Source organism: Parasteatoda tepidariorum, chromosome 4, assembly GCF_982258835.1.
Source record: "Parasteatoda tepidariorum strain Cologne lab strain chromosome 4, Ptep-v5.0, whole genome shotgun sequence".
Lineage (NCBI taxonomy): Eukaryota > Metazoa > Arthropoda > Arachnida > Araneae > Theridiidae > Parasteatoda > Parasteatoda tepidariorum.
The window spans coordinates 106,030,117-106,057,139 of record NC_141758.1 but is presented as its reverse complement, the minus strand read 5'-3'; the positions used below and the strand labels follow the sequence as shown (position 1 = coordinate 106,057,139).

Genomic DNA, 27,023 nt, shown 5'->3' with positions numbered 1-27,023 from the left:
ACAGAAAAAAATTCATAATATCCAATTTCCTCTTTCTTTTGCTTCACTATACAAACAAAAAATAATATTATATGTGTATAGCAAGGCACGGGAGCGAACATTTCGTTCACTATATCCGGGAGTTCACTGTAAATCATGTTCGCTATAACAGAGTTTGGTATGTCAATTTTTAAAAAATATATATATATTTTTTTTTAATTGCATTTTGTTGAATAACCTATAAAAATGATGTGCTTTTACAAGAAAATTCCATTATCAAAATTTTTATTCCAAAAATAAAATAATTAAATTCAAGAATAACAAATTCTGTAGATAACAATATTCCAAGTTTATAACAGTTCTTTTTAGAAAACCAATTCACAAAAACAAAAAAAATCCAGATGCCACCTGTCATTCAACCTTCTAGGAGGCAAGAGAGTTTGATGTTCAAAAATAAATAAAATATGAACGAGAAGAAATCAAGTTCAATAGCGGGTCAAGCATGCTTCTCTCACCGTGACCTCTATTTCGTTTCTTTTTTTTATTTTAATGATCTGGTTGAGACGAGTCACCGTTGAAGAAGAAATGAGAAAAACGCCGTCGATGAGTTGAAACCGCATTTTGTTACAAGCAAAAGGAACAACACTTCTTCAATAAGAAGCGGATATTTCCTGAAAGAGGTAGAATTTTATTCATTTTTATCTTAACTATTAAACGTTTTCATCATTACCAAAATTTATTTCATTTAATTTTCGATGACTTTTAGAAGCGAAGCGTAGAAGTGCGCTTAGCAATCAGGTAGGACTTAAGAAATAGTATGTTTCAAATAACCCGTGGCAGAATTGCAGCGACATTGTCGTAGAACGTTGAACAGTTCTTGCAGAAAGATTTTTCTTTTGAAAAGTAAACAATTTTACTTTTCTCTTCTACAAAAATTTACACGTAATATTTAAATCATGCATTTAGATCAGTGGTTTCCAACTGGCGGCCCGCTAAGCTTTTTTCTTGTGGCCCACGAACTAAGATATATTAGTTGTCATTTTTTTGCGGACAATTTTGTAAAAAATCTGTATGGGTTTAAAATACTTCTCTCGTTAATAAAAACCTAATTTCTTCGTTTCTGTGAAATTTAAAATACCAACTGTGTAAAAAAAAAAATATTTCTCAGGCATGCAAGAAAATATTTATTCAAATACAGAAATAATCGTGTATGTTGCTCTTTTTTATTTCATTTTTTTTTGTATTTTGTGAATATAATTTAGCATGTGTGCATCAGAAATTATTCGATTTAACTTTTTGAAACCACTCATTTTGGACGAAAATATTTACACACACATTTGTAAATTTTAAATTTAAATATCTATTCTCTGGTGGTTGCAGCAGACAAACCTCAATTTTGTCATTGAACATTTTGTGTGCTACTAAGTAAGTTTTAATACCAACCTTTCTAAAGTTTTATATCTTAACAATTAGATATCTGTTGCACATTAATTGTTTAATACATAGGTGCACATTAAAGTTATTGTAGCCCGAATTTTTTAACATGCAATTAAATATTTTTAAAAATCTACTTCTTATTTTAATTTGTAATTCAATACTTCTGTTTTGTACAGCTTGATAAAAATCTGACAGTAATATTTAATGTTCCTTCAAACATAAAAGAGTCTTACATAAAATTTCGATAAAGTTGCAGCCCGCCATTTGATTTGTGTTTTTAATTGTGGCCCCCGTCCTCATGTAAGTTGGAAACCCCTGATTTAGATAATCACTTTTTGGAGCCCTCAATTTACGCCGATATAACGTTTCGATTGTATTTTCGGTAGTTATTGATATTGATTTTCATGTGGTTTTTAAAAATCTCTATATATTTCAAACGATATAGAAAATTCGAATCGTGCATTTGAAAATTTACTTTTCAAGGCAGTAGCTCTATCGAATTTTCGGCAGTTCAATAACTGATTGGTTTCTCCATGATTTTTAAATCCGATATTTTTATACGATTGCAACAACTTTATCACGAAGCGAAACACGCATTTGTGGAGTCCGATTCGGCAGTTATTGATATTGATTTTCACGTGATTTTTAAATATCCCGATACATTTCAAACGATATGGAACATTCGAATCGTGCATTTGAGAATTTACTTTTTAAGGCAGTACTTCTCTCTAATTTTTGGCAGTTCAATAGCTGATTGATTTTTCCATGATTTTTAAATCCGATATTTTTATATGATTACAACAGCCCAATCATGAAACGAACACGCATTTGAGGAGTCCGACTCGCGTGATTTCGTCGTCAATCATTTTTTCGGCAATTACTACTACAGATTTCATGGTTTTTAATTATTTTTTTAATGGGATGATTATTTACAAAATGCAAAGCAGGAAATTCGTCCCCCCTCCCAACAATATGAGAGAATATCACCCACAATATTAGAATAAAAATAATTACATATTCAATTAAAAATATAATATAGTTTATTTTTGTAAACACAGCTCTTTTGTTATTTTAAATGAGTAACATATATGTTTATTATTATCAGGGCCTGCTTATCGCCTAGGCCCAATAGGCATGGGCCTAGGGTCCACAATTTCTGAGGAGTCTCAAAAATTAGTAAAAAGTCTAATGGAAGGTGGAATAGCTTTGTGTTGGTTTAAGTACTAAATAAAAAAATAATTACAGCTTACAATGAAAAAAATAATTCCGCTAATCAGTGACTTTTAGCAAACCTTACTTGATTTCAATTGTTTGTGGTCACCAAACTATTTTTATTTTGACATAACATTGTTTTATATTTTGCTCTAATTTATAGATACGTAAACTTTATCTTAGAAAAATAATCCTCAATTGTCTGCTTTCAATATTTCTTAGAATGTTTATCTTGAATCATGCAGTTCTATAGATTTTTTTCTATTGTTAGGACTAATTACTCAAAATATTATATAAACTTCAGTATTTTAATTTCAAAATATTTTGTAAGGGACCTGGACAATTTGGTGGGCCGTAGGCCTGAATTTTTCTTGATCCGGTACCTGGTTATTATTAAAAGCATCTTGCAGAAAGATATGTTAAAATTCTTCCACGTTGTCAAATAGAATGTTATGAAAACTTTATAACCCACGTAGGGCTCGAGCAAATATCTATCTCTAATAAGCTTGAAAAGTTTGCTTTCAGATATTATTAACGTTAAATCGTGCATTCGGATGCATTGCTCTTCTTTTGTGCAACGTAGTTACATGTTAGTAGTGAATATGTATTTACAGTATGCTCTCGATGTGTCTAAAACCTTGTTATGTCTAAATAATATTTTTGCCCTCGGCATTTCCTATCCACCTAATGTTAATTTGAGTTTCTATCTCAAAGGGTTTCTTCTCAAAACTTTGCTACGTCGAATTTTTTTTTTTTTTTTTTTTTGAAATAGAAGATAAATTTTTTTCAGCGAAAAAAATAATGAATAAATCACAATGTAAATTCATTGTAAACCGATTGTTTTCGTTTAATGCATTATTATTTTTGTCTTACTTTTACAAATAAAGTGATCGTTGTTGTATTTAGACTTATAGTCAGCTATCATTGCGTACATTTTTAACAGCACTTATTCTTATGTCTCATGACTTTACTTTTTAGAGTAATATTTTGGAATGTATTCTTCGGAATATTATTTTGGAATGTATTTTTTTAGATCATATGCAGCTCTAAACTTGTTACCTCGATAACCTGCTATCTCAAAATTTTTTCTAGCGTCCATTCAACTTTGAGATATCGAGAGTATAGTGAATATAAAAAGGACGACATATTGTGGAAATGTGCAGAGGGTAGGGTAGTGTAGGATCGGAAAACCGTTAGTTGTAGGCCAGATCAGTGACCGCGGAAGCATCTCACCCCCGGCTCTCTCTCCCACCTTGTGTATATACTATATTATATATATATTGTTTACAGTGTGCATAGCGTTTTTAAAAATTATTGAAGGTGATTTTTTTATTCGGGGTTTGAAAAAGTGCTTAATTTTCTATCTTTCAGGAAGAGATTTTTCTTTGCCGTGTCGATTGTTGCTCAAAATTACAAAAAAATGCATGATTCTCAGAATTTTCTCAGCAATATTTGTCAGAAACTAGTTATTTTATCATGATTATGTAAAGCTTTTGAAAATGTTTTTGAATTTTATTGATTTTATGTTTATGAATTAAGAATTTTAAACGATAGAAGAAACTAATTTTTATTACTGCCCTGATCCTAATTATGATTTTTTTTTTTTTTGGAAAGTGATTAAAAATATTTCTTGGGTGCTTAAAAAGTACTTAAAGAGTGCTTATTTTTTGTTGAAAAATATGGCTATGCACCCTGTTTTTATTTCTTGGACTTGGAAAAATCTAATATATTTTATTATATTTTCAAATATTTTAACCAATAGGGGAATTTATTCAAACGATTATCAGATGTTGTTGAAATTCTAAAACGTTTTGTTTTTTCTACATTGCTTCAGTTTATATTCTATTTCTTTTAAACTTTTCTCTTGCTATCACTTGCTTATAAAAAAAAAATTTTAGATGAAAATTATTTTTTCCTCGTGAAATTATATTTCTGTAAATTTATTAATGTTCTTGCTACACTTAAGAAATATCAATTGCTTAACATTATTTTTTTTTATTTTGACTATTGAGAAAATATGTAATCAAGTTGATCGATCAATCATCAAGTTGATCGTCGCCAATAGCCTATTGTGCAGCTCTAGTGGGACGTAAATTAACTACTACAACAACAATTATCAAGTTGATCGTAAAACTGTTATTTAGTTGATCGTAAAACTTTGTGTTATTTTGTTGCTCAAATAATATCTTGTCTGTAGATGAAAGTTTTCATTTAACTTTAGTTTTCTTTTACGTATTTTTTATTTTAACTCCTCTTACAACTTTACTCGGTTTAACGAGTGATTTTTCTTGATTATATAAAGAAGTAGCAAACGCTGTGCTTAATCACTTGATCTTTAATTTAATGAAATTGATTTATAGTGGATTTTATCATCATGACTTTATAAACAATTTAAACAAATTTGTTGAACCTGATAATGGTTCTGTCAAGATTTTAAGCACTAGCAAATTTAAACATGTTTTACTTATCTCGATTGTTGATTTGCATCCTGTTTAAATATTACAGGAATCTGTACATTTCAGATTGGTAAATATTTATTAACAGAATTATATTTCAAATACGAAAGCGGAAAAATAATTAAATGAAAAAAAGATTTTATTGATAAGTGTTTGCTTTAGAAGTGTACATAATAAGTACAACATTAGAAGTGCATTTTTTATTTAGCAGAAAAAATATTTTCTTTTATTAATTCGAATTTGGTTTATTATTTTAGTAAATTAGTTTAACAAGTAAATTTTATATGTCAGTTGAGAAGCAATAATAAAAAATTCTTATTTTACAACTGAATGTTTTTTTAATGTAATCAATATTTTGAATTAAAAAAAAAGAAAAAACACTTTGAAAATTTTTTGAAGCATAAGTTTTTCTAAATAATTAATTTTACAAGAAATATTTATAACTTCACCGTAGAAAAAAAAACTGTTTATAAATATTTCATAAAAAAATAACGTAATTTAGTAAATAAATAATAGCATAATAAGTGATAGATTAGTAATTAACCATAATTTTCTATCAGAAAATCCTAATGTCTTAAGTATTTTCTTAGAAAATTCTAAATTCCGACTCTTTCTAAGAATTCTCCTATCTGAGACAAAACGCGATTACATTTGAGACAACCACTATTTTGTAGAAATAATTTTTTTCTTTTAATGTTTTTCTAAAACTGATTTTTTAAAAATTAATTTCTTAAATTTAGGAAAAATATGTTTTTAAGCTTAAAGGAAGAAAATATTTTCATATTGTATTAAAAATGGTAATTTATGTTTTGTGGTCATCAGTTGTAATTGTAACCATCATCGGAAATTGTCATTTGTACATGATGCAAGTGCATTCTTAAGTCATCTACACTGGTGTAATAAATTAAGAGAATTTGCAGACTGGGTCGATTATCTCTAGAACTACTGGACCGATTTTAATGAAATTTGATGTGTACATACATTGATACAACACAAAACAAATAATTATTTAGCAATTGTAATACACATGCATGATCGTGGGTAACACTTGTTGGAGTTCGGAGGGTATGAAATTGCCACAGGACTATTCCGGACAATTGCCACAGGAAATCATAAACTGCCTTATTTCAAGCATGAAATCAATCACACTGCAAGGTCTGCATATCTGTAAGAGGGGACCATACCCCCTATTAACCCATATTTTTTTTTGTTTATTCTGCAACCGCTGTTTCATACCTTCCGACTCCAACGAGTGTTATGCACGATCATGCACGTGTATTACAATTGCTGAATGTTTATTTGTTTTGTATTGTATCAATGTACGTACATATCAAATTTCATTAAAATCGGTCCAGTAGTTCTAGAGATAATCGATCCAGTCTGCAAATTCTCTTAATTTATTACACCGGTGTAGAAAGATACATAATAACCACGCATGTCTATTTTCAAATTAAAGTCCTACGAATTATAAGATGCATGAATATATAAAAGAAAGTAATCCTGTAGTTGTACGTGTATACAATTCCACGGGTGGAAGTGATTCTGCTAGATTCTTATATCACATTTTATTTCATAACCGTCGTTGCAGCCGATCCAATTTTTTCGGCTTAAGACTACCAATGTTCAACTCCGTAGCCTTTTAATTTTGAACCCAGTTCAGAAGAGAAAGGAACTCCTGGGTCAAGTATTGGAAAAAATTTGCCTTCGTGCAGGACTGTTTGATGGAACTAACCCGTATTTCGTTACATGGAGAGGAAAACCCCTCACGGTTAGCTTGACGGTAAAGGGACTCTAACTCATGATCCGTTTACCACTTAGGAAATTTTACGTCAGCACTGTGGTCGGTTTGAGCCGGATGCGGAACTCGTATCGACCATCCATTGCTGGGATTCGAACCCGATTCCCCTCATTGGAAGGCGAATGCTCTATCTCCTGAGTAATCACGGTTGCTAGTTTCTTATTAAATTTTTCAATACTGAACCATTTTTAGTGGTCCCGTTGTGGACTGATCGTAAAGACACGGTTCCCAGTAGAACACCAAAGTCGAGCATCACTGGCTGCTGTCAGTAAGCGGGTGGGTGACCACTTTGACCTACCTGCATAGGGACCGAGGCCGCGCGGTATCGGTCCTCATTAAACTGTTCTACCGTGAAGTGCACGACATCGCGCTCAGGTCATCAGGCTACCAAACCAGAGAATCCATCCCCTCTGCAGAGGATCAAAATTGCGATGGCATGTCTTCGGATCATCCTCGGGGAAGTTTCCCAAACCGTCGCCAATGCTCTAGTGTGACGTAAATAAAGTACCTACCATTTTTAATGTTTAGAATAGGCGAGTAGTTGTAAATATATACATTTTTAGACTATTTACAATAGCAGTTAAAAAAATATTTTAGGATAAACTTATTTTTAAAAAAAAAAAAATTATTTATTATTTATCTTAAATTTAAATGCTAATTCAATAACCTGTAATATAATTCAACTTGTCTTTACTTCTCTTTACATTGAATTCAAACAAGAAATATGCTTATTTACACGGCGTTTTACAATCATTACTCATCCTACCCAAGTCAACATTTTTGATGGTTATCCATTGATGGACCAACATAATCTTGATGGTAATCATCATTAATTCCATCATGAACCATTATAATTTTTGATGGTAGTTTACATGAGTAACCATCATCTCAATACAGGAATTCGGACTGATTTATGATGGTCGAACATAAGGATAGCAACCTGTTTTGATGGTTTGTTCATGGTGAACCATCATAAATTTCGATCATAGTCTCTTAAAAATCAAATGTTGGAATATCATTCCAATGAAGAAATTCGGGAGGAACTGATTTATGATGGTCCAACAAAAAAGATCAAAATTGTTTTGATGGTATATTTCTGAGAACCAACAAGAATTCCCATTAAACCATCATGAAAATGTATAGTTGAAACCATCATGAACTATCCGGATCATTATGACTTGTTGGTCTGTGCGAGTCAAACTTCACTTGATGGTTAACCATCATAGTATTGAATTTTCCAACATGGAATGACCGAAGTTTGATGGCATATCATAAACCATGAACACGTAATGGGAAATGATGGATAACCATCAAATGATGTTGGACTATCATGAAACAAACAAAAACTATCAAAATTTTTTGATGGGACCATTAAGAATTATGACTTGGGTATACAGCTTTCGACTTTTTTTAGCCTGACTGGGGTATTGTATAATTTGTCTAAAGTACGAACACCCCTAGCCATTCGTCTGAACCCTTGGCGGTGACTGTGGTAACGAGGTATGCCTATTTCTAGTAGGGGTGTGGCGTTATTTTTAATGACAGGTTTTGGCTCGAGTCTGCAAAACAAAGAGAATCTTTTTTTTCATTCTACTGTGTTAGCCCTAGAGTGAAGAGAAGCTACCCTCCTTGAAATGCGTTATTCTTGTTTCCATAGCAGCAGACGGCCTCAAACTTTGTGACGGGGGGAGTTCTTACCGTATACGAGTCCCATTGAAGGCAAAATCTCAACATCCCGATCGATGCATGTTTTTGTAGGATCTTTGTGACGATATCTGATAGAGAAGCTGACGTTACTCCCAAGTGCCTGTTCCTTACTGTTTTGTTTTAATGCGAAAAAGAATTTACCATTAAAAATATCCTAAATAATTGAAATAAGGTTTCTATAACCGTGCTGGAATAGAGCACCTTCCAATGACATAAGCCGAGATTCGAATCCCTGCGGTGGCTGGTCGATACAAATTCACGCTGACCAGTGCTAACGCTAAATATCATTCGTGGTAGACGGATCAGGGTTTAAAATCTTTGCGGTCGGGCTAACAGTGGGAAGTTTTTATGGTATTCCTCTTCGTGTAATTCAACTATGCAGTTTAGTACCATCGAAAAGAATTTACCTCGAAGGCTAAATCGCCTCAATGCTTAATCCAGAATTACCCTTGTCTTCTGGGTTGAGTTCAAAATTACAAGGCTACGGAGTTAAACACTGATAACCACACTTCCAAAATTGGGTCGGCTGTTCAATTCAGGCTAAAAAATAAAGTCTTTAAAAATCACACTTCCAATTACGGAAGCTTAAATCTAAAATCACTAGTTTTCTAAATTTAAAATATCTATTCCAGATGCTGGCATTCACCGTTGTCCAAGTCCTGTCCGTTCTCCTCTTACTAAACGTACTGAGATCAGATGGCCAAACTTTTCACTATTCCTCCCCGAGAGAAATGCAGCGCTGGAGGACCTACTCGCCTCTCTCGGATCGACTGAAGTATTCGACACCAGGTGGCTCCGCAGATCCATCTGTCCTGTTCATAAAAATTCAATCTGGTGAAAGCACTCCGAGAGCTGTTCCCATCAAAACATTGCCTCATTCCGAAACGACATCTGGAAGCAGCCAATCATGGTTGGAAGCACGCAGTTCACCCGATGTTGCCCAATCCCGTGGCTTATTTGAAAGACGAAGCATCTTACCAACTGGTATTTTTAATCGGCCCATGATTTCTAACTGGAATGAAAGAGTCCGGAGTTCTTTTTCGAACGCCTTTTCATCGATCCTCCCGTCAGCCTCATCCGGCCACGCTTCCTTCTTACCCTTCCATCAACAGCGCTATCAGCATGGCACGGGAAACCCTTTCATGAATTATCATCCACAGCACTCAATGAATTATCCACAGCACTCGATGAATTATCACCCACAGCACTCAAACCAACATTTCATGTCTACCTTCCCAGTTGGAGCTGCGTCTTATGGACAACCCCAAGCCGTGGCTTTTCCTCCGAATTTCAACGCGGGTCACCAACGCTTCTTACCGTCTGCTAACTTTGTCCATTATGCCAAATCAATTCCCAAACACACACCCTTGTTTAACAACGCCGGAGGATTAAAAGGAGCTGCTTTGGAAATCAACAATGCATTCGCTGATTTCACCGATTCGTCTGAGCATGGCCCAGAAGTGACTCAAAAGTTCGGTTCGGTAGGCCATACAATGAGCACTTTTCTCAACATGATGGGTCTCGGTCCTGCGGGCGGAATAACCGATGACTGGACGTCTATGGATGACTCTGCTATGGCGAGATCGTCTTTAGATTTTTATCCGGGTTACGGAAATCAAGCACATTTAGATGATATCAATGACTATCCCATTTTTCTCCAGGATATGACGGAACATTTTTTAACCAAAATGAATCTGACAGATGTATTGAACAAAGTTAAGGAAGAAAGTGCTTCCAAAGTAGGAAACGTTAAAGGTGAAAATTTAACTGAGGCTGGAAAGTTAGAGAAATCGACGCCACAAATTATAATGCAAAATTCGAAAACAGCTGTTTCTTCGGGAGAATTGAAAGTTCCAACGATGTCTGAACCTGTTCACGTAACTGAAAAAATAAAAATAAATAAAACGATGGTATATGGAAAGAACGAACAGACATACGGCGGTAAGTACTCAAATTCCAGTGCAGTTGAGAAAAAAGAATACATGATGAATCCCTCGAATAAAAAAGTATCGCCCACGAGTTACCCTACAGTGACAAATTCCAAGAGAATTCAAGACTGGAATAAGACCAACAATAAAGAATACTTCGCAAAAGAAACTCCATCGGCTGATTACAGAATTCCTTCAGTTTTCTCTCCTGTGTCTCCCAAAGACAGAAAAAAACCTATTGCTATTTATAAAAAAATGGCTCCTGAATTTCCCCACGAAAAGAATTCGAAAGTATCCGATAATGTAGAATATGTTCCAGCACATCCGTTAACCAATCACGAGTCTGAAATAAACGAGAATAAACTGATCAATGAGGACGTCGTCAGGCAGTGGGTGTCGATAACAGAGGGGAAGAATCACGTCGAAAAGCATCCGAAGCCTATTATCGACTTTGGAAAAGACAGTTCGGAACAACCGAAAAGTTTCTCGATTTTGAAGGAGGTACTCCGGCCCATGGAGTGACACCTTTTGAATCCTGTTCTCGCACACTGATCATTGAACATATCATTTTGAATTCTTTCTTTTATCGCTGCTATTATTTATTTATACAATGTTTTTGATGGATGCAATTCATGTACAGTGCGCAAAAACCTCACCTATAACTTTTGAGCTAATGACTGGATTTTCTCGTATTGAGATGCAATCTAAATAGTTCGAGTGGACAGCTTTGACGGTCAAATGACCGTTTAAGAACTTTTGCATCAAAAATGGGCTTATCATCTTATCGTTTTTGCACATTTGTCTTCATGACTTTTTCTTACAATTATATACAGTTAATATTCTTTTTTTTTTTTTTTTTTTTTGTATTTTCTTAGTTTCGAATAATACTTGTCGGTATACCTATTTCTACCACAACCGGTCATTTGACCGGGAGAACAGTTTATTGCTTTATAAGGTTATCGTATCAGAAATGACGATGCAATGCGTGTTCAACGTATTGCATTCGATGAGTTGCACATATCTGCAAAGACTGTTGCGTAGTTAATTCAATCAGAATAACTGTGAATTCAAACTTCAAGAAAGTACCTAACATTTTAGATTGGCATTTTTATGTCAGAAAAAGTGACAAAAACTAAATGTTTTAGTAAGTGGCTTGTATTTTATTTGGATAGTTTTATTTCATTTCTAACTAACTGTTAGTTTTTACCAATTAAAATGTCGAAACAATCAAGACTGCTGAAGTGCATAGAAGAAATAATATTAATTATAAAAATAATTATAATTCTTATATATTCTTATAACTGCAACAATAATTATAAGAATTATAGAAATAATAATAATTAGAGGAAATATGTTTGCGGAAAATGTACAATGTAAACACCCTGTATATATAAAAAATGCGTTGAGCTATGAATTAAAAATTCTTATTCTTTGTGTTTGTAAAGCATAAAAATTGACAATATACAATTTTGTTTTATTATAATGAAGTTTTTTTACTTTATTTCCTTCCTAACATCCATATTTCATACATTCAATCAAGAAACATGAAGTCCGGTTATTTGATCAACTATGGTATAAATAGGTATAAATTAAGTGTTGATATGTTTAGTGTTGAATATGGAAATTAATTACAAAAGAGTTTATAAATTATAAAATTTTATTTAATAATCCTTGAATTATTAAATGTGAGTCCAAGTGCATGAAGATCCGATAATTAGATCAAAAGTTATCCAGGTTTTTTTTTTTTCTAACTACACATTTGACTTTATAGTTTTGTTTCTTATAAAAGTTCCCTGTTAATCACAATAAAAAGTAAATAATCGTTGCTATTTAAGAATTGTTACTGTTATTTTATGTTTTAGGTTTATCATTTTATTTCTTTGTATGTGTGATATATTCAATTATCAAATAAACTTATTTATTTTATATTGCCTCTTGTTTATACTTTGTACATGCTGTTTCAAAGTTATATTTTCTTTTAAAAAAAATGAAAAAAAAAAATTTCAAATCTCTGATTTTAACAATAGGAATAGTGAAATTTACGTATTAATTTTTTTGAGAGAGAATTAATTAATAATACACGAAAATAAAAAATTTGAAAAATTATGTTGTATTAGTAAGCATTTAAAAGAGAAAACATTTTTATTTTGCTTAAAATCTTTTTTTTTCTTCTTATAATTATTACTTTTTGCAAACTACCTAGCTTTCATGTTTTGTTTTGTGTTTCATTTTTTTAAATAAATTTTCAATAACTGTAATAAGTATAAATATTAAATTTATTTACGAATATCTAATGTTTCAAAAAGAAACGGTTTTTAATTATTTATTATTATGATTATTTATTTATTTTCGGAGGGATTGATCGAGAAACATAGTTGTTCGTTTTGTTAAACTGAATGGATAAAACTACGAACGAAACTTAATTCTTATCAAATTTCAATTTAAAGTGGGTGCTATTTTTACATAAAAAACTGGTAATATATATAAAAAAAAATTAAGTCAATTCCTGCTCAGGTCAACAAAGAAACATGGAAAGATTAGTAAATAATTAAAAAAATTTCTCCCTTGTAAAACTAAATTTAATTAATGAGTTAATATTTGAAAAAAAACTGCATTCACATCAAGTGTCCACTACAAGTTTTAAAAAAAAATGTATTTGAACTTGAGTGGATAAATAGAAAGTATTTTATTAACGATTGAAAATTTGAACAAGATAAGGGGAGAATGTGAACTAACAGTAGAATACCCATATTTTTTTATTGTTCACTCTTCCATGGGCATAGAACCAAAAATTTGTATATTGTCTTATGAAGCTAAAGAAATCGATCACTAACGATGGACATTTGATGGATATTATTTTCTTTCAAAAAAATAATTTGATATTATCTATATGTACTTTCACTACAGCGCGAGAATCTCGCATATTTTTTTCTTTTCTCACATTAAAAAATGATTACCGCGAGAAATTCGAGCATTCTATAAATAAATGTCAAAATTCGCGAATTTCTCACACTTTGGAAAAAGCTTCGAATTACGCCATTTAGAATAAAATCCGTTTCACTTTTCTTCCTGGATCTTTCATTATTTTCAACATCTGCCCCGTTTTCTAGCTTCTCTATTTACCAGTATTGTTCAGAACCTTTTCGAACAACAGAACACAACCACGGAACCCCTTTCAGAACGCATTTCTCTGTAACCACGTGTTTACCGTAGGTCAGGTTTCTTCATGTAAGACATTCAAATTTTTTATGTGCTAATGTAAGATGGACAAATACCTTGTAAAGGCAAAATCTTCTATGATGATGCACCAAAAATATTCAATGCTTTTAAAAATAGAAGACGTTAAAAATGTATTATAATTAAAGAAATGATTTTTTTTCAAGAGTTTTTGTGTTTTTTTAGTTTTTAGAAATCTCACCCTGTTTTTGAGAAAGGGTGAGAAATTCTCACCCATTTTTTTTCTATGATGAAAACACTGTGTAGTTAAATTAATTATGATGTAAAATAGTGTATATGAATAAAACTTATAAGTTATTAGTTCTGTAATTCCACTTTGATAACATGAAAGTTACATTGACCTTGAAAATCCCGTATTGTCTTTCCAAAGTTATAAGCGTGTTTTTTGTGATTCACTGAAATCAGACCACTTACTTATTGTCAAAATATTCCATAAATTAATATTGTCAAAAGCTTCCTAAAATTTAAAGCATTAGACTTGTAAAAAAAAAAAAACGTAAAGCTTATAAATAATGTAGTTTTAAATTTAAAACACTACTTTTTTAAACAATTGAAGTACTTCTTAGTCTAGAATGTTAATACAGTAAAAAAAAAAATCCACAATTTAACTGAAAAGGGAAGCAAAATTCAGAAAATTACATTATTTAACTAATTTTAAAAACTATCAAAACATGCAGTTTCACTTTAAGTGTGATTTTAGAGAAATTATTTTTAAACAAATGCTCACCTTATGAATACTTTTATTCTTATAAGCAGTTTTTTTTATCTCTTAAGTTAACTGTGTGAATCGCAATAGAGCCGTGAATGGTTGAAACAATTACATTCACTAGTTTTTTTAAATAGCTCCAAATGCCTCTCAATGGGGAAAAAAAAATTTCCGTACATTCTCTATTCTGTGTGTCAGAAAAAAAGATTTTTAATGTAAATATACTCCTTGCCCAAATTCCGAACAATAGTTAAATAAATCTATTTTAATACTATCTTTTCCAACTGTTTTTAAAATACAATTGCATTTTCTGTAGGATTCGTTCTAAAATTTTCAAATTTTTCACAACTGTTATAGCCACCAGCCATCTTAATAAGATTTATTTTATTCAGAAACATTAGTGCAGAGAAAAATAAAGTTTTTGAACAAACAAAAACAAAACATTTGTGAAATCTTTTAATTTTGAATAAAATGCTTTATTCTATTTTGCGTGCTTTTGGGCTAATATGGATAATGTTTGCTCTAAAAAGATTTATTTTCAGGAAAAAAATGAAGACACATATTCAAAAGGAATATAAGCACTTTGCATTGAAGTATGTATTGTTTTCAGCTATGTTTAGATTTCTTTAATCCGTAATTTAAAGTGCTACTAATAATTTGTGTAAAATTTTCAAACTTAATTTTATAACTTATAAGAATGTAAACGGAGAGATTGTCAATTGTTGAAAATCATTAAAAAGAATGAGCATCTAACTCACATTTGTTCGAAAAAAGCAAACGATTTTAAATCAAAAGTGAACCACAGCTGCCGTCATTTTTTAATCGCCAGCACGTTTTTTTTCAAGGAATTAAAATTAAGTAATTTGATGTTCTTACTTGAAATTGATCCTATAATAGTCAGTAAAAAATATGTTACAAGATTAAAATCCGTTGATTGCGTTGAATCCGATGAAAACGAACTTATAGGCTTTTGCTTTTTTAAAAGCTTTGTTCTACTTACTGTGTTATTTACATTCTATAACAAAAAAATCGACGCACCACGAAGCAATCATCCGATTGCTTTGAAATTTCGTATGCATGAATGGTTTGAACAGATATGGCTGGAATGATGCCGACTGGGGACGCATAGTCTTTAGCGACGAATCCCGCTTCCAACTGTGTCCTGACAATAATCGAAGACGGGTTTGGAGATGCACAGAGCAGAGGGGGGATCCTGCCTTCACTATTGCACGCCACACCAGCCCTCAACAAGGCATTATGGTCTGGGGTGCCATTTCCTTTGACAGCCGGACCCCTTTGGTCGCCATTAGAGGTACACTTACGGCACAGCGGTACGTCGACGACATCCTAATACCTGTTTTGCTACCGTTCCTCTTGCAGCGCCCTGGGCTGGTTTTTCAGCAGGGCAATACCAGACCACACACGGCACGTGTTGCTTTGAACTGTCTGCAAACTTGTCAAACTCTTCCTTGGCCTGCCAGATCACCAGATCTCTCTCCCATCGAGCATGTCTGGGATATGATGGGAAGGCGATTGCATCTGGCACGGAATGTTGATGACCTCGTTCGACAATTGGATCGAATTTGGCAGGGAATACCGCAAGAGACCATGCGGGAGCTTTATCGGTCTATGCCACGCCGTGTGCCAGCTTGTATCCAGGCTAGAGGCGGGTCAACACCTTATTGAACTTGTTTCTGTAACACTGCAATAAATTGTTCAATTGTTCTGAAATTTTAATCATTTACTATTCTGTACATTGTCTTCCTATCCACTAATTTTCGTTTCAATCGGACAAATCCTTGGTGCGTCAATTTTTTTGTTATAGAGTGTAGTATTCGCTGTTGATTTTAAATGATGTTTACTTACTTAGTTGTGATGTATTATTTGGTGAAAATGGATGAACAACTAACAGGATACTTTAAGCCTGATCTTTAAAGATTTCAGCCCTTCCTGTCATTGTTCGTTTGAAGAAATCATAGAAGTTAGAAGAAATCATAGATACGTTTGAAGAAATTAAACGAAGAAATCATCTGATAATTTTAGCAACGATGATATTATCAAAAATTGAATATTTCAAAAAAATGTGAGCTTTCGTAGCCGTAGCGGTTATTTCAAAAACAGAAAGTGATTTCTCAACTTCGGCAACTTTAACTAGCCATATCACACGTGCAGAAATTCCTTTTCAATCAAGTTCCTTTTCCATGACGCAACAAATAGAGACAAATCATAAAAAAGGTGAGCCCTGCTTTCTTTGTTTTTTGCATATAAGTTCTAGGAAAATAAATTAAAAATTTGTGATTCAAGGTTATTTAGAAAAAGTTAGCGTTTTATGATGGATGATTAAAGAAAATTGATATGTTTTGAATTTACTTCCGTTGTTTACTTTTTTTAGGTCGATTAAATTTCTTTTTTTAAATGTTCTTTCGTTTTCTAATACTCATTGGGTGTTTGCTTTCGATTGTTATGTCAATGTTATTTCATTTTGATTATAATTTTTTTTTTAGTTTTAAAAATGCACCCCAATCAACAAAAAAAATATATTTCTTTTTGGTTTTTATTTTCTAATTTAGATTGATTGGTTTTGAGAAGTAATTAATTTTTTCCCATTTTTTTTATTATTTAAGGTTTTTTCATTAAACACATGAATTTTTGAACAGTTAGGAAATTGAAATATTTTAAGGTTTATTTTAATTTTAAAAAAAATTTTTTATAACAAATGTATATTGGATCCCTCAAAATTATTTTAAGGGTTCAATTTATTATTTTCACTACACAAAATTATTTATTTAAAATCATTATAAATAAATACATTTCTAGCATTATCATTACTGATTTTTCAAAATAAACTAAGCTCATTAGTTTGTAGTATAATTTGTTTGTAATTTAATTTGTTTGTTTGCTCATTAGTATAATTTGTTTGTTTGCTCATTAGTTTGTAATATAATTATATATTACAAAATGATGAGCAAACAAACAAATTATACATTGTAGTATAATTTGTTTGTTTGCTCATTAGTTTGTAATATAATTAATCGTAGTATAACCTTATAGACATAATTTTTAAGTATTGTAAGTCCCTGTAAACACAAATAACTGCTTGAAGATTGCATTTTTTTACAAGCGGTTTTCCTAGAGTAAAATATGTTATAGCGTTTTGTAAATACTAATTTCTTGTTAAAATTTATTAGTTATCTTTTTATTTCTTATTCCTATTCTGAATCATAATGTTTTGTGATGCTCTAGTAAGCTACGTAGAATATTTTAGCAACAAATCTCTGTAACAACAATTGAAAACAGAAAACTAAATTCTAGAATTTAAACTCCAGATATTTCTTCTTAAAATGTGTTCAAGTTGGAAAGCTTTAAAATTAAAATAAATGGGCTTTAAAAAATAAAATTTTAAGATTTAAAAAATAGAAGGATTTAAAAAATAAAATTTTAAAATTAGTTGTGCAATGAATATTTAGTATCCGGCTCAACCAAAGATTACGAACATTATTTAAAAGTATTTCGACTGATATATTTTAAAATATTGACCTATAAAATTAAATGTGAGTTAACGCAGTTAGAAAATTTTAAATTTTTAATAAAATTTTATTTTTAGTATTAAGTACTACTTTATTTTTGATATAAATAAAATGTATTAATTTCATAAAGTAATATAAAATTTATAAATGATTTTAATGAAAAACTAGCTGTTTACATAAACATAAGAAATAGGGCTATTTTCAAATTTGAAAAATTGTAAAGCAAAACGTATGTGAAAGCTCCAACTTCTTATATTACGGTATTAACTCTCAAGGCGTACTGCTTCATAGTCCGTACAGGGTATCTGCCCACCTGGAAAGTCATGAAAAATCATGGAAAGTCATGAATTTCGGTATTGAAAAAAATTTTGTCCTGATTTTAACTATTTTTTTTTAAAAAAATCATAAAAAGTCATGGATTTAGGTCGCCGAAAAATCTAATTTTTAAAATGGTGTTCTGAATATCTAATTTCATGGTGTTCTGAATACCTGAATTTGTAACAAAATCCCCACTCACAGTCATATTTTATTAAAATATAAAATGTTTTTATCATGTTCTTTAAAAACTACGGTGTTCTTTAAAAAAATGAAGGAAAAAAACATCATTTCTAGAGCGAATTATTTTTAAACTTCTGTGATTTCAGAATTTTTGTTTATTATATATTTTTATTTTATCAATTTAAAATTCTAGCTGAAGCAAGCCAGTCATTGACGAATTTTTTTTAATTCCGAAATGAGAACTGAAAAATCAGGAGTATTTCTTTCCTCTCCGATGAACCAGAAAAGTATCTTCAGAAAATAATTCTGCAGAAAAAAAAATTTATTTTCTTTTGTATTTTTTTCAGCTATTTCATTGCTTCCACTCTTTCTTTACTCTGTTTTTTTAAATTTAAAATCTATAAATATGAAGATGCAGAATGTAACAGATTTGGTTGTACCTATCATTTCAACTAATGTTATTATAATGCTTTTTTAAATGTATTGTTGTGTTATTGTCGGAGAAGATAGTAACTTCGTTAAGTCATGAAAAATTTATGGAATTAGTCATGGAAAGTCCTGAGTTTGAAAATCTAAAATGTAGCAGATAGCCTTTGTCCGTACTAAAGACATCCTTTTGTGAAGGAAAAAAATCTCCACATGAGCAATAAACGGCGTGGAAGTGTTTGCTCGGCGGTTTGAAGTGATTATGTGACTTAAATATCGTTAGAAGAAATTAACTAGCATATTTCAGATTAGATACTGGAACCAATAAAATCGCATCTTAATTTTCGCAAAAATCCGATCATTAGAACAAAAGTTATGAATACATTTTGCTTTTATATTGCTCATTGTACCTTTTAATAACCTGATTGTATAAAAATAGATAATAACAGTTTTATGGAGAAAGGAAATGCGTTTATTTCCCAGAGTTCGCTCGGCGTCAGGTTCAAAGTTTAAAAGGAGGAAACCTCGATAAAACGTCATCATAGCAGAAAAATACATTTTCCTCCAAAGAATAAACGGTGAACAATTAGATTTCAATTATTCTTATCAGTCTTTATTTTCTGCCTGATAATGATTGTTGTGATTGTGCTTCCATCAAGGATTAGAAAGGGGTTAAGAACAGATCCATCAAAAACATGCTAGGAATTATTTCATATTTTATTTTGGCCGGTTTCTTCGGATTGTTATCGTTGGCCTCTCTTAATGCAGAACTTGGATTAAGAAGGCGTTACGTGAAAGCCCTGCTCAAAGTGTTTGAAGTAAGTCGTTATCGCATAAAATGCTTTTTTTAATGCACTTTATTTGTAGTTAAATTATTCCTAACTCATTTTTGAAATTCAATTGTTAAGAAAAGAATCGTGCATATTAGATTAGAATCGAAAACAATTTATTTAAAAAGATTGAATCTACATAAATATAATTTACTTCACATTAGGAGATTTTATTTATTTTGAGATAATTTGATTAGTAGATTTTTTTTACCTGAAGTAAATTAACTTTGCACCAGATATGAATATTTAATTTTCTTAAGGAAATTTTGATTTATATTAGAAGATTTGAGCCGCGATGGTTCAGTTGTCATTATGAAGAACTGGAGTGCGAATCCCAGTGGCGCCACCTAGTATCAGGTCGATTGTTTAGGAACTAAATGCGACCTGTGCGCTATGCTGAATATAGTTTGTCTACTGTAAGAACTCCCCCCGCCTCAAAGTCTGAGACCATCTGCTGCTATGGAAACAAGAATAGCGCATTTCAGAGAGGGTAGCTTCTCTTCACTCTATGACTAACACAGTTGACTGCAGAAAAAGATACCCTTTCTCTCGCCGACCGGAGCCAAAACCTGCTCTAAACATTAACCCACACCCCTACTTGAAATAGTTTTACATCGTTACCATAGTCCTCACCAAGAGTTCAGACAAATGGCTAGGGGAGTTCTAACTTTCGACAAACTATACATGAAATATGCGGTGTATCCACACTGATATTTTTTAGTTAATTACGTGAAAGCAGCATGATTAAAGAGTCCATGTTGTGCATAATCCTTTTTATTTAAAAGCGATGGTGAAAGCCTACACTTAGCTTCCTCCCGCTGGCGATGGGGGGAGACCCATGTCCCGTCTAAGCAGACGGATTTTATTTAAGCATGATAAACAACAAAAAGCCACGCAAAAACATTCGGTCCTGCGTTTTATAGGATGATTACAAGTTGTGAAGAGGCTAGTCATCTTGCCTTTTTCTGTATTCTTACGCCTCATCAATTTATTTATTACTCATAGCAAATCGTTTAATCTTTCCTTATATGGAAGTGAAAGATCTTAAAATAACTTCTCTTTTGAAGTATAAATCTAATTATTATTCATTGGTATGTTTTTAGCCTTGAAGTCCCAAAATAGAACTTCTACCCTTATCCTTTACTACAGATATTTTATGAAAAGGAATGAAGTTTTAATGCTTTTATTAATACAAAAGTATTTAATTTTTGTATTACATACATTGCCTCGAATCATGCCGTTAGTCGCGAAGTTGTGTAGCCTTGACCGCCGTATCCGTATTGTTTAACTTTTGTATCAACGGGCAATGGCATAGTTTTGGGACATCCTCCCCCCCCCCTCCGAAATTATGCATTGCTTGATTAATGAGCTATTGTACGGTAAGGGTAAGTAGTAGGATGCAGTTTTAAAAAAAAATTTCATTATTTGTTTTTTTCTAATTTGAGCATTATATTCATATATAATGTAGCAAAGAGATAAACTACCTCCAAACATGCATTAAAACTACGCCACTGTCAACGGGTTGTTGTTGGAAGGATTTACTTTACTTTTTGTTAGACAATTTGACTTGCATTAGAAGATTTGATCGACATTAGGTGATTCAATGGACTTAAAAATAATTTGTTTACAAATACATCCGAAGATTTAGTTCATTTATAGATATTTTGAATTAAGAAATAAAGAAATTGCGTGTGTCTCAAAGCAAGTCATGAAAATATTCCAGGGAACTGAACGAATGTTCTTTTTTATCCAATGAATATAATAGAGTGTATAAACAACAAACAAGCTATAAACAATGAATGAGACTTGTCGAAATAAACAACTTTTACCAAGGTCTGCCCACAGATCACATTTTCTGAGGATATCTAATAGTATACTGTAATCGAAATGCAAACTGTACGTGAACTGTAATTTAAACTGCTGGAGGAAAAAAGACTTGATTTGATTTTCAACACAGTAAAGAATTGATGCTTTTATCAAGCACCGCACTTTCTGCTCCCCCAACATGGTCTGTTTTTACAAATTCTCTTATCTTCAGTTATGTTACACGTGCTTGTAGATTGGACTACAAGTAGCTAATTGGGCTACTCTTAGAAGTCCCCGCTACTGAAAATCGAATGTGGGCTACCCGCTACTTTTTGGACTACTCATTATTTTTCAAACGTTACAAATCCTAAAATTGAGCTACTTTTTTTCTTACAGATAAATATATATATATTTTTAATTTCCCCCCCCTTCCCATTATAAAATGATTCTAAAATGTCTGCAGTTTCTTTCTTTTTTAAAAAAAGACATTTTTATTTCTTATCGTTGAAAACGCAACAGCTTTAATTTTGGTTTCTCGATTTGTTTTGCTGCTCAGAGTCTAGAATCTTTCCATATCTATGTTTCAAATCGTAGACTCGTGAAATCGTAAAGATATATATAGAAAAAATGCACGGCGAGTATGACGGGAAAAAAATCTTTAATTCCAACCATTATTAATCGTTTATCTACTGGAAAAGTCACTTGACTTATAATCTGAGTAGAAACGAAATAGTGAATTGGTCGAAATTTGTAACTTAAATAACAAAACAAAAATACATATATATATATATATATATATATATATATATATATATATATATATATATATATATATATATATATATATATATATATAAATATAAATACGTTATATATATATATATATATATATATATATATATATATATATATATATATATATATATATATATATATATATATATATATATATATATATATATATATATATATATATATATATAACGTATTTTTTGGGACTACAAAATGTTCGAATGCGCTACTTTTGGAGCTCCCATTCGCTACTTTTTAATCTTAAATTCTGGCAACAATGGTTACACCCTCACAGTTGTATTAAAAAAAAAAATCATCTGTTCCCGGGTACAGCCAGGGGCACCTAATTCGATAGAGTTGAATACTTTTATTAAAAAATATCTCGTGTTTAATTTGCTAAAGTCGGGCCCCATAATTTTTTAAATTTTTATTCGATATACTTAGAAATTGAATATGACGTCTATTAAAATTGTAATTTGATTTGCACTTAGGTTTTTTTTTTCTAAAAAAACAAAATGGCGACAATTTGAATAAAAAGTATCTTTAGAAAAAATGCTTAACATTCAATTAAAAATAATAAAGAGGGGTGCCATCCCCTCTGCAGATGATCAAAATTGTCTTCGGATCATCCTCAGGGATATTTCCCAGACAGTCGCCAATAGTCCATCGTGCAGCTCTAGTGCGACGTAAATAAACTACAACAACAACCGACTCGTGGGAAAATGTATGAAGTTATCGTGTTTTGTATTAAAAAAACATTATGTAAAGTTTCAAAATCTTATTCTAATAAAAAAAAAAGAAAACAAACAGCGCCAATTGCGGTGGATTTAAATTTTCACTTTATTTAAAACTTAAAATAGTCCCAAAAAGCTCTCTTTCGCTTTTTTAAAATTCCAATAATATGTAATGAAAAGGGGAGCAAAAATTGGGTTAGTACCCTTGCGTTGTAAACCCTAGCTACGATTCTGAACCCGATTTATCGGTGCAATTTAACCAAGTGGTATTAAAGAACAATGCACTCATTTTAATATAATGTATTAAATTCCTTAATGTGGCATTAAATGGTTGGCAAAACAACTTTTGATGACGTTGATTCTTCCCAATGTTAAATAATGGTTAAGTAGAAAAAACTCACGCAACATCTCATTAGAGATTTATAATTCAAAATATTGATTACATTGCATATTTTTTTTAATGTTAATAATATAAGTAATTAATTTATTTAATGCTTCTCAGCTTACATATAATATTTATTTGCAAGCTACATTCTTAAATAATAAATCTCATCATCATCATCATAGTTGCCCAGACAGCCCAATGTGGGCCAATGCCTTCCTCTGACGATTTCTCCATAACTCAAATAATAAAACTATTTCTGCTAAATTAATATAAAAGTACTAATGAAGCCACTTGTCTGTAAAATAGTTTTTTTTCTTTTTTTGCAATATTGTAAAACATTTCCGCTATTAAATATAAATCATCGCGTGAAAGTTTGTTGCAATATTTATAGTAGTAAGTATAATAATTCGTGAAAGCAAAGTTTTTTTACACTTTTTACTTAAAGAACTATTATTGGGTCTTTATTTAAATTGTTAATATTTGTAAATGAATTTTATTTAATTAAAGGATATTCTTATTCTCTGAAACAGTTCGGGCGGACAAGAATTGAAAAGTCTGAAAGAAAAAACACTTTAGATGAAATCGAAGAAGATGTGTGGGATGAATATCATTCAGGTAATAACATTTCATGTAACTATAAAAAATTCTGTGTATTTTAGCACCAAAAATGGTGCCAACTACTCTACACCAAAATTGTTCTAGTGAAACAGACAATTTCTTGGTGTTTTGAAACACCAGGAAACGTTCACTACGTTTGATGCAGTTTCCGCAAAATTAATTTTTTTAATAATAATTAAACACGATGCATATAGTAAATTATGTAAAAAAAAATTATGCAATTTAAGCGCAATACAGAGAGAATATTAAGACTAATTCGAATTAGGCTTAATAGAACAGAAACTGATAGAAATTAAATACTGACACAACTTAATACAAAAGATAGATTTTAAAACATTAAATTATAACTATCCTTATTATAGGTTTTTTCTTTCTTTTTTATTTCAATTTTTGGGTTTACAAATACTAATGTTCAACTCCATAGCCTTGTCATTTCGAACTCCTGGATCAAGTATAGAGAAAAATTTGCCTTCGTGGAGGACTCTTGATGGAACTAACCCGCATTTGCGTTACATGGAGAGGAAGACCACGAGAACCTTTCACGGTTTGCCCAACGGCAAAGGGACTCTTACCCATGATTCTTCTACCACTGAGGATATTTCGCGTCAGCACAGTGGTCGGTGAAAGCCGGATGCGGATTCATATTGACTAGCCATCGCCGGGATTCGAACCCGGTTCACTTCATAGGACGGCGAACACTCTATCCCCTGAATCATCACGGCTCTTATTATATGGTTCAAAAACATACACTTTGAAAAACCAAACTTAGTCTCTGTAAAAGTAAAGGTTTATGGCAGAGTACAAACACGACAACAAACTACACGCCATTTCGTGCTCGAGTGTAAACAAGCTACTAGAATCTGTGTATTTGGAAGCAAGTTTGATGTCAGCCTTCTCTGTTATTTGGCGTTTAGATTTAACAACACTCTTAAAGGTGTACGTAAAGGCACGATTTGATGTTAACATAAAATAAAGTCATGCAATTTTCTGGGTTGTTCAACACTAAGTTCGGAGAGCTATTGCACTACAGTATTGCATGTTTAGTAATCACCTCTTAGTTTCCCTTCGCAATTAGAAAAATTTTAAATATGTAATTTCCCATATTTGATTCGCGCTTTCATTTCTTTCTTTGTCCTAACTTGCGGTAACCAATGAATATATTTTTATATAAGGAATACTCTTTTCATATAATAAATAATAAGTCATAAATTAAACATAATAAATAATAAGTCATAAAATAAATTCTAATATAAACAGATAAAAGAAGAAGAAAAAATCGACAATAATAACGCTTCTCGGATTTTATTCCTTAGTTTAAAAGGAGTAATGGTCAGCCACATAAATATGTATTTTATTTAACATCGGAATAAATTGAAGAAAATAGTGCGAATTCAAAAGAAAGCGCGACTCACTTTAAGACAAACATACGGTCATGGTCTTCAATAGTATACCACTTCCTATAGTTTGTCTAAAGTAAGAACTCCCCTAGCCATTCATCTGGACCCTGGTTTGATTGATTGATTGATTTGGATTTGTTCATTTACGTCGCACTAGAGCTGCACAATGGGCTACTGGCGACGGTCTGGGAAACATTCCTGACGATGATCCGAAGACATGCCATCACAATTTTGATCCTCTGCAGAGAGGATGGCACCCCCACTTCGGTAGCCCGACGACCTGCACGCGAAGTCGAGCACTTTACGGAAGAACAGTTCAACGAGGACCCATACCGCTCACCCTCGGTCCCTACGCAGACTGATCCAAATAGTCACCCACCCGCACACTGACCGCAGTCAGTGATGCTTGACTTCGGTGATCTGTTGGGAACCGTGTCTTAACGATCAGTCCACTGCGGGACTCTAGACACTAAAGGTGACTATGGTAACGAGGTATAACTATTTCAAGTCGGGGTGTGGGGTCACTATTTAGGACAAGTTTTTGCTCGGGTCTGCAAGAGAAGGAGTATATTTTTCCTAGGTTTACTGTGTTAGCCCTAGAGTGAAGAGAAGCTACCCTCCTTGAAATGTGCTATTCTTGTTTCCATGGCAGCAAACGGCCTCAGACTTTGTAGAGGGGAGTTCTTACCGTACACAAACTATAAAGGCTTTTCATAAAACTGAAATAAAAACAAATAACCTAGGAAAATTAACAAATAGCCTAGGTTATTGATTAGGACTTCATGAATTTAGGAAAAAATAATGAAAGAAAACTATTAACTCATCACTCTAAATTGTGCTAAAACTTTTTGTTATAGTTAGTGTTAAAGCCGTTGGGACAAAAATTGCACGTTAATAAAAAAATTATAAAAAATAATAAAATAAAAACTTAAAATGCTCTAACTTAAGAGGTGAAATGAAACTCATTTTAATGATATTTCCCTGTGTTTATTGGTTAATATTCAATTCCGAAAAAAATTGATTCTAGGCACACATGTATACAGTATTCATGAAATTTGGAATTTCATTTGGTAAATTAAGAGCTCTCTCTCTCTCGTCTAACCAAAATTATAATCTAACGGAGCCCCGGTTTACTTATCTAGTTTCCTCTTTTTTTTATATATTTATTTTTCAAAGCAATTTTTAATTTCTAACTTAGTCTGTCATACTGTTAGTCAGTGTCAAAGATTTGTAACAAGCTTGTTCCAATGTATCAATATTTTTGAGTTATCTATTTCTTCAAAAATAGGTTAAAGCTTTACAATAGTGTAACAGGGTTGCCAGACATGGTATTTTCAGTAGGGGAGAGTGGGGTCAATTGTAACATTTTTTACTTAACTATTTTTAACTAACAAAAAATCCAATATATTATTAGTATTAATTGACAGACGAGTAAAGTAGACTATCCTCTACCAGAAAAAATAAATAAATACCTGATTTTAAATGTTATCATATTAGTTATTAACAATTTTTGACAGTCGTGCAGTTGTTACAATTGTCCCCACTTACGG

The 27,023-nt window shown here is 31.7% G+C and overlaps 2 protein-coding genes across 3 annotated transcripts in view; both read left to right on the top strand.

Moving 5' to 3' along the window:
- Positions 1-252: 252 nt before the first annotated feature.
- On the top strand, positions 253-11,243 carry LOC107442187 (uncharacterized). 2 transcript variants are annotated; one of them, XM_016055685.4, is made up of 2 exons: positions 253-659; positions 9,222-11,243. In XM_016055685.4, exon 2 carries the CDS (start codon positions 9,222-9,224, stop codon positions 11,037-11,039), a length of 1,818 nt encoding a protein of 605 aa, XP_015911171.3. In that variant the 5' UTR covers positions 253-659; the 3' UTR covers positions 11,040-11,243. The 2 variants fall into 2 exon arrangements, with proteins under 2 accessions (XP_015911171.3, XP_015911179.3); XM_016055693.4 differs by lacking the exon at positions 253-659 and adding an exon at positions 687-882.
- Positions 11,244-19,349: 8,106 nt separating this feature from the next.
- Positions 19,350-27,023, top strand: part of LOC107442699 (glycerol-3-phosphate acyltransferase 4) — a 36,689-nt gene continuing 29,015 nt past the window's right edge. The window contains exons 1-2 of the mRNA XM_087161879.1: positions 19,350-19,729; positions 23,989-24,073. Coding sequence (XP_087018005.1) covers positions 19,607-19,729; positions 23,989-24,073 — 208 coding nt within the window. The 5' untranslated portion in view covers positions 19,350-19,606. The remainder of the gene's footprint in view (positions 19,730-23,988; positions 24,074-27,023) is intronic.

What these genes read in the sequence shown, in the direction of transcription:
- LOC107442187 (XM_016055685.4), top strand. Translation starts at nt 9,222, where the DNA reads ATGCTGGCATTCACCGTTGTCCAAGTCCTGTCCGTTCTCCTCTTACTA.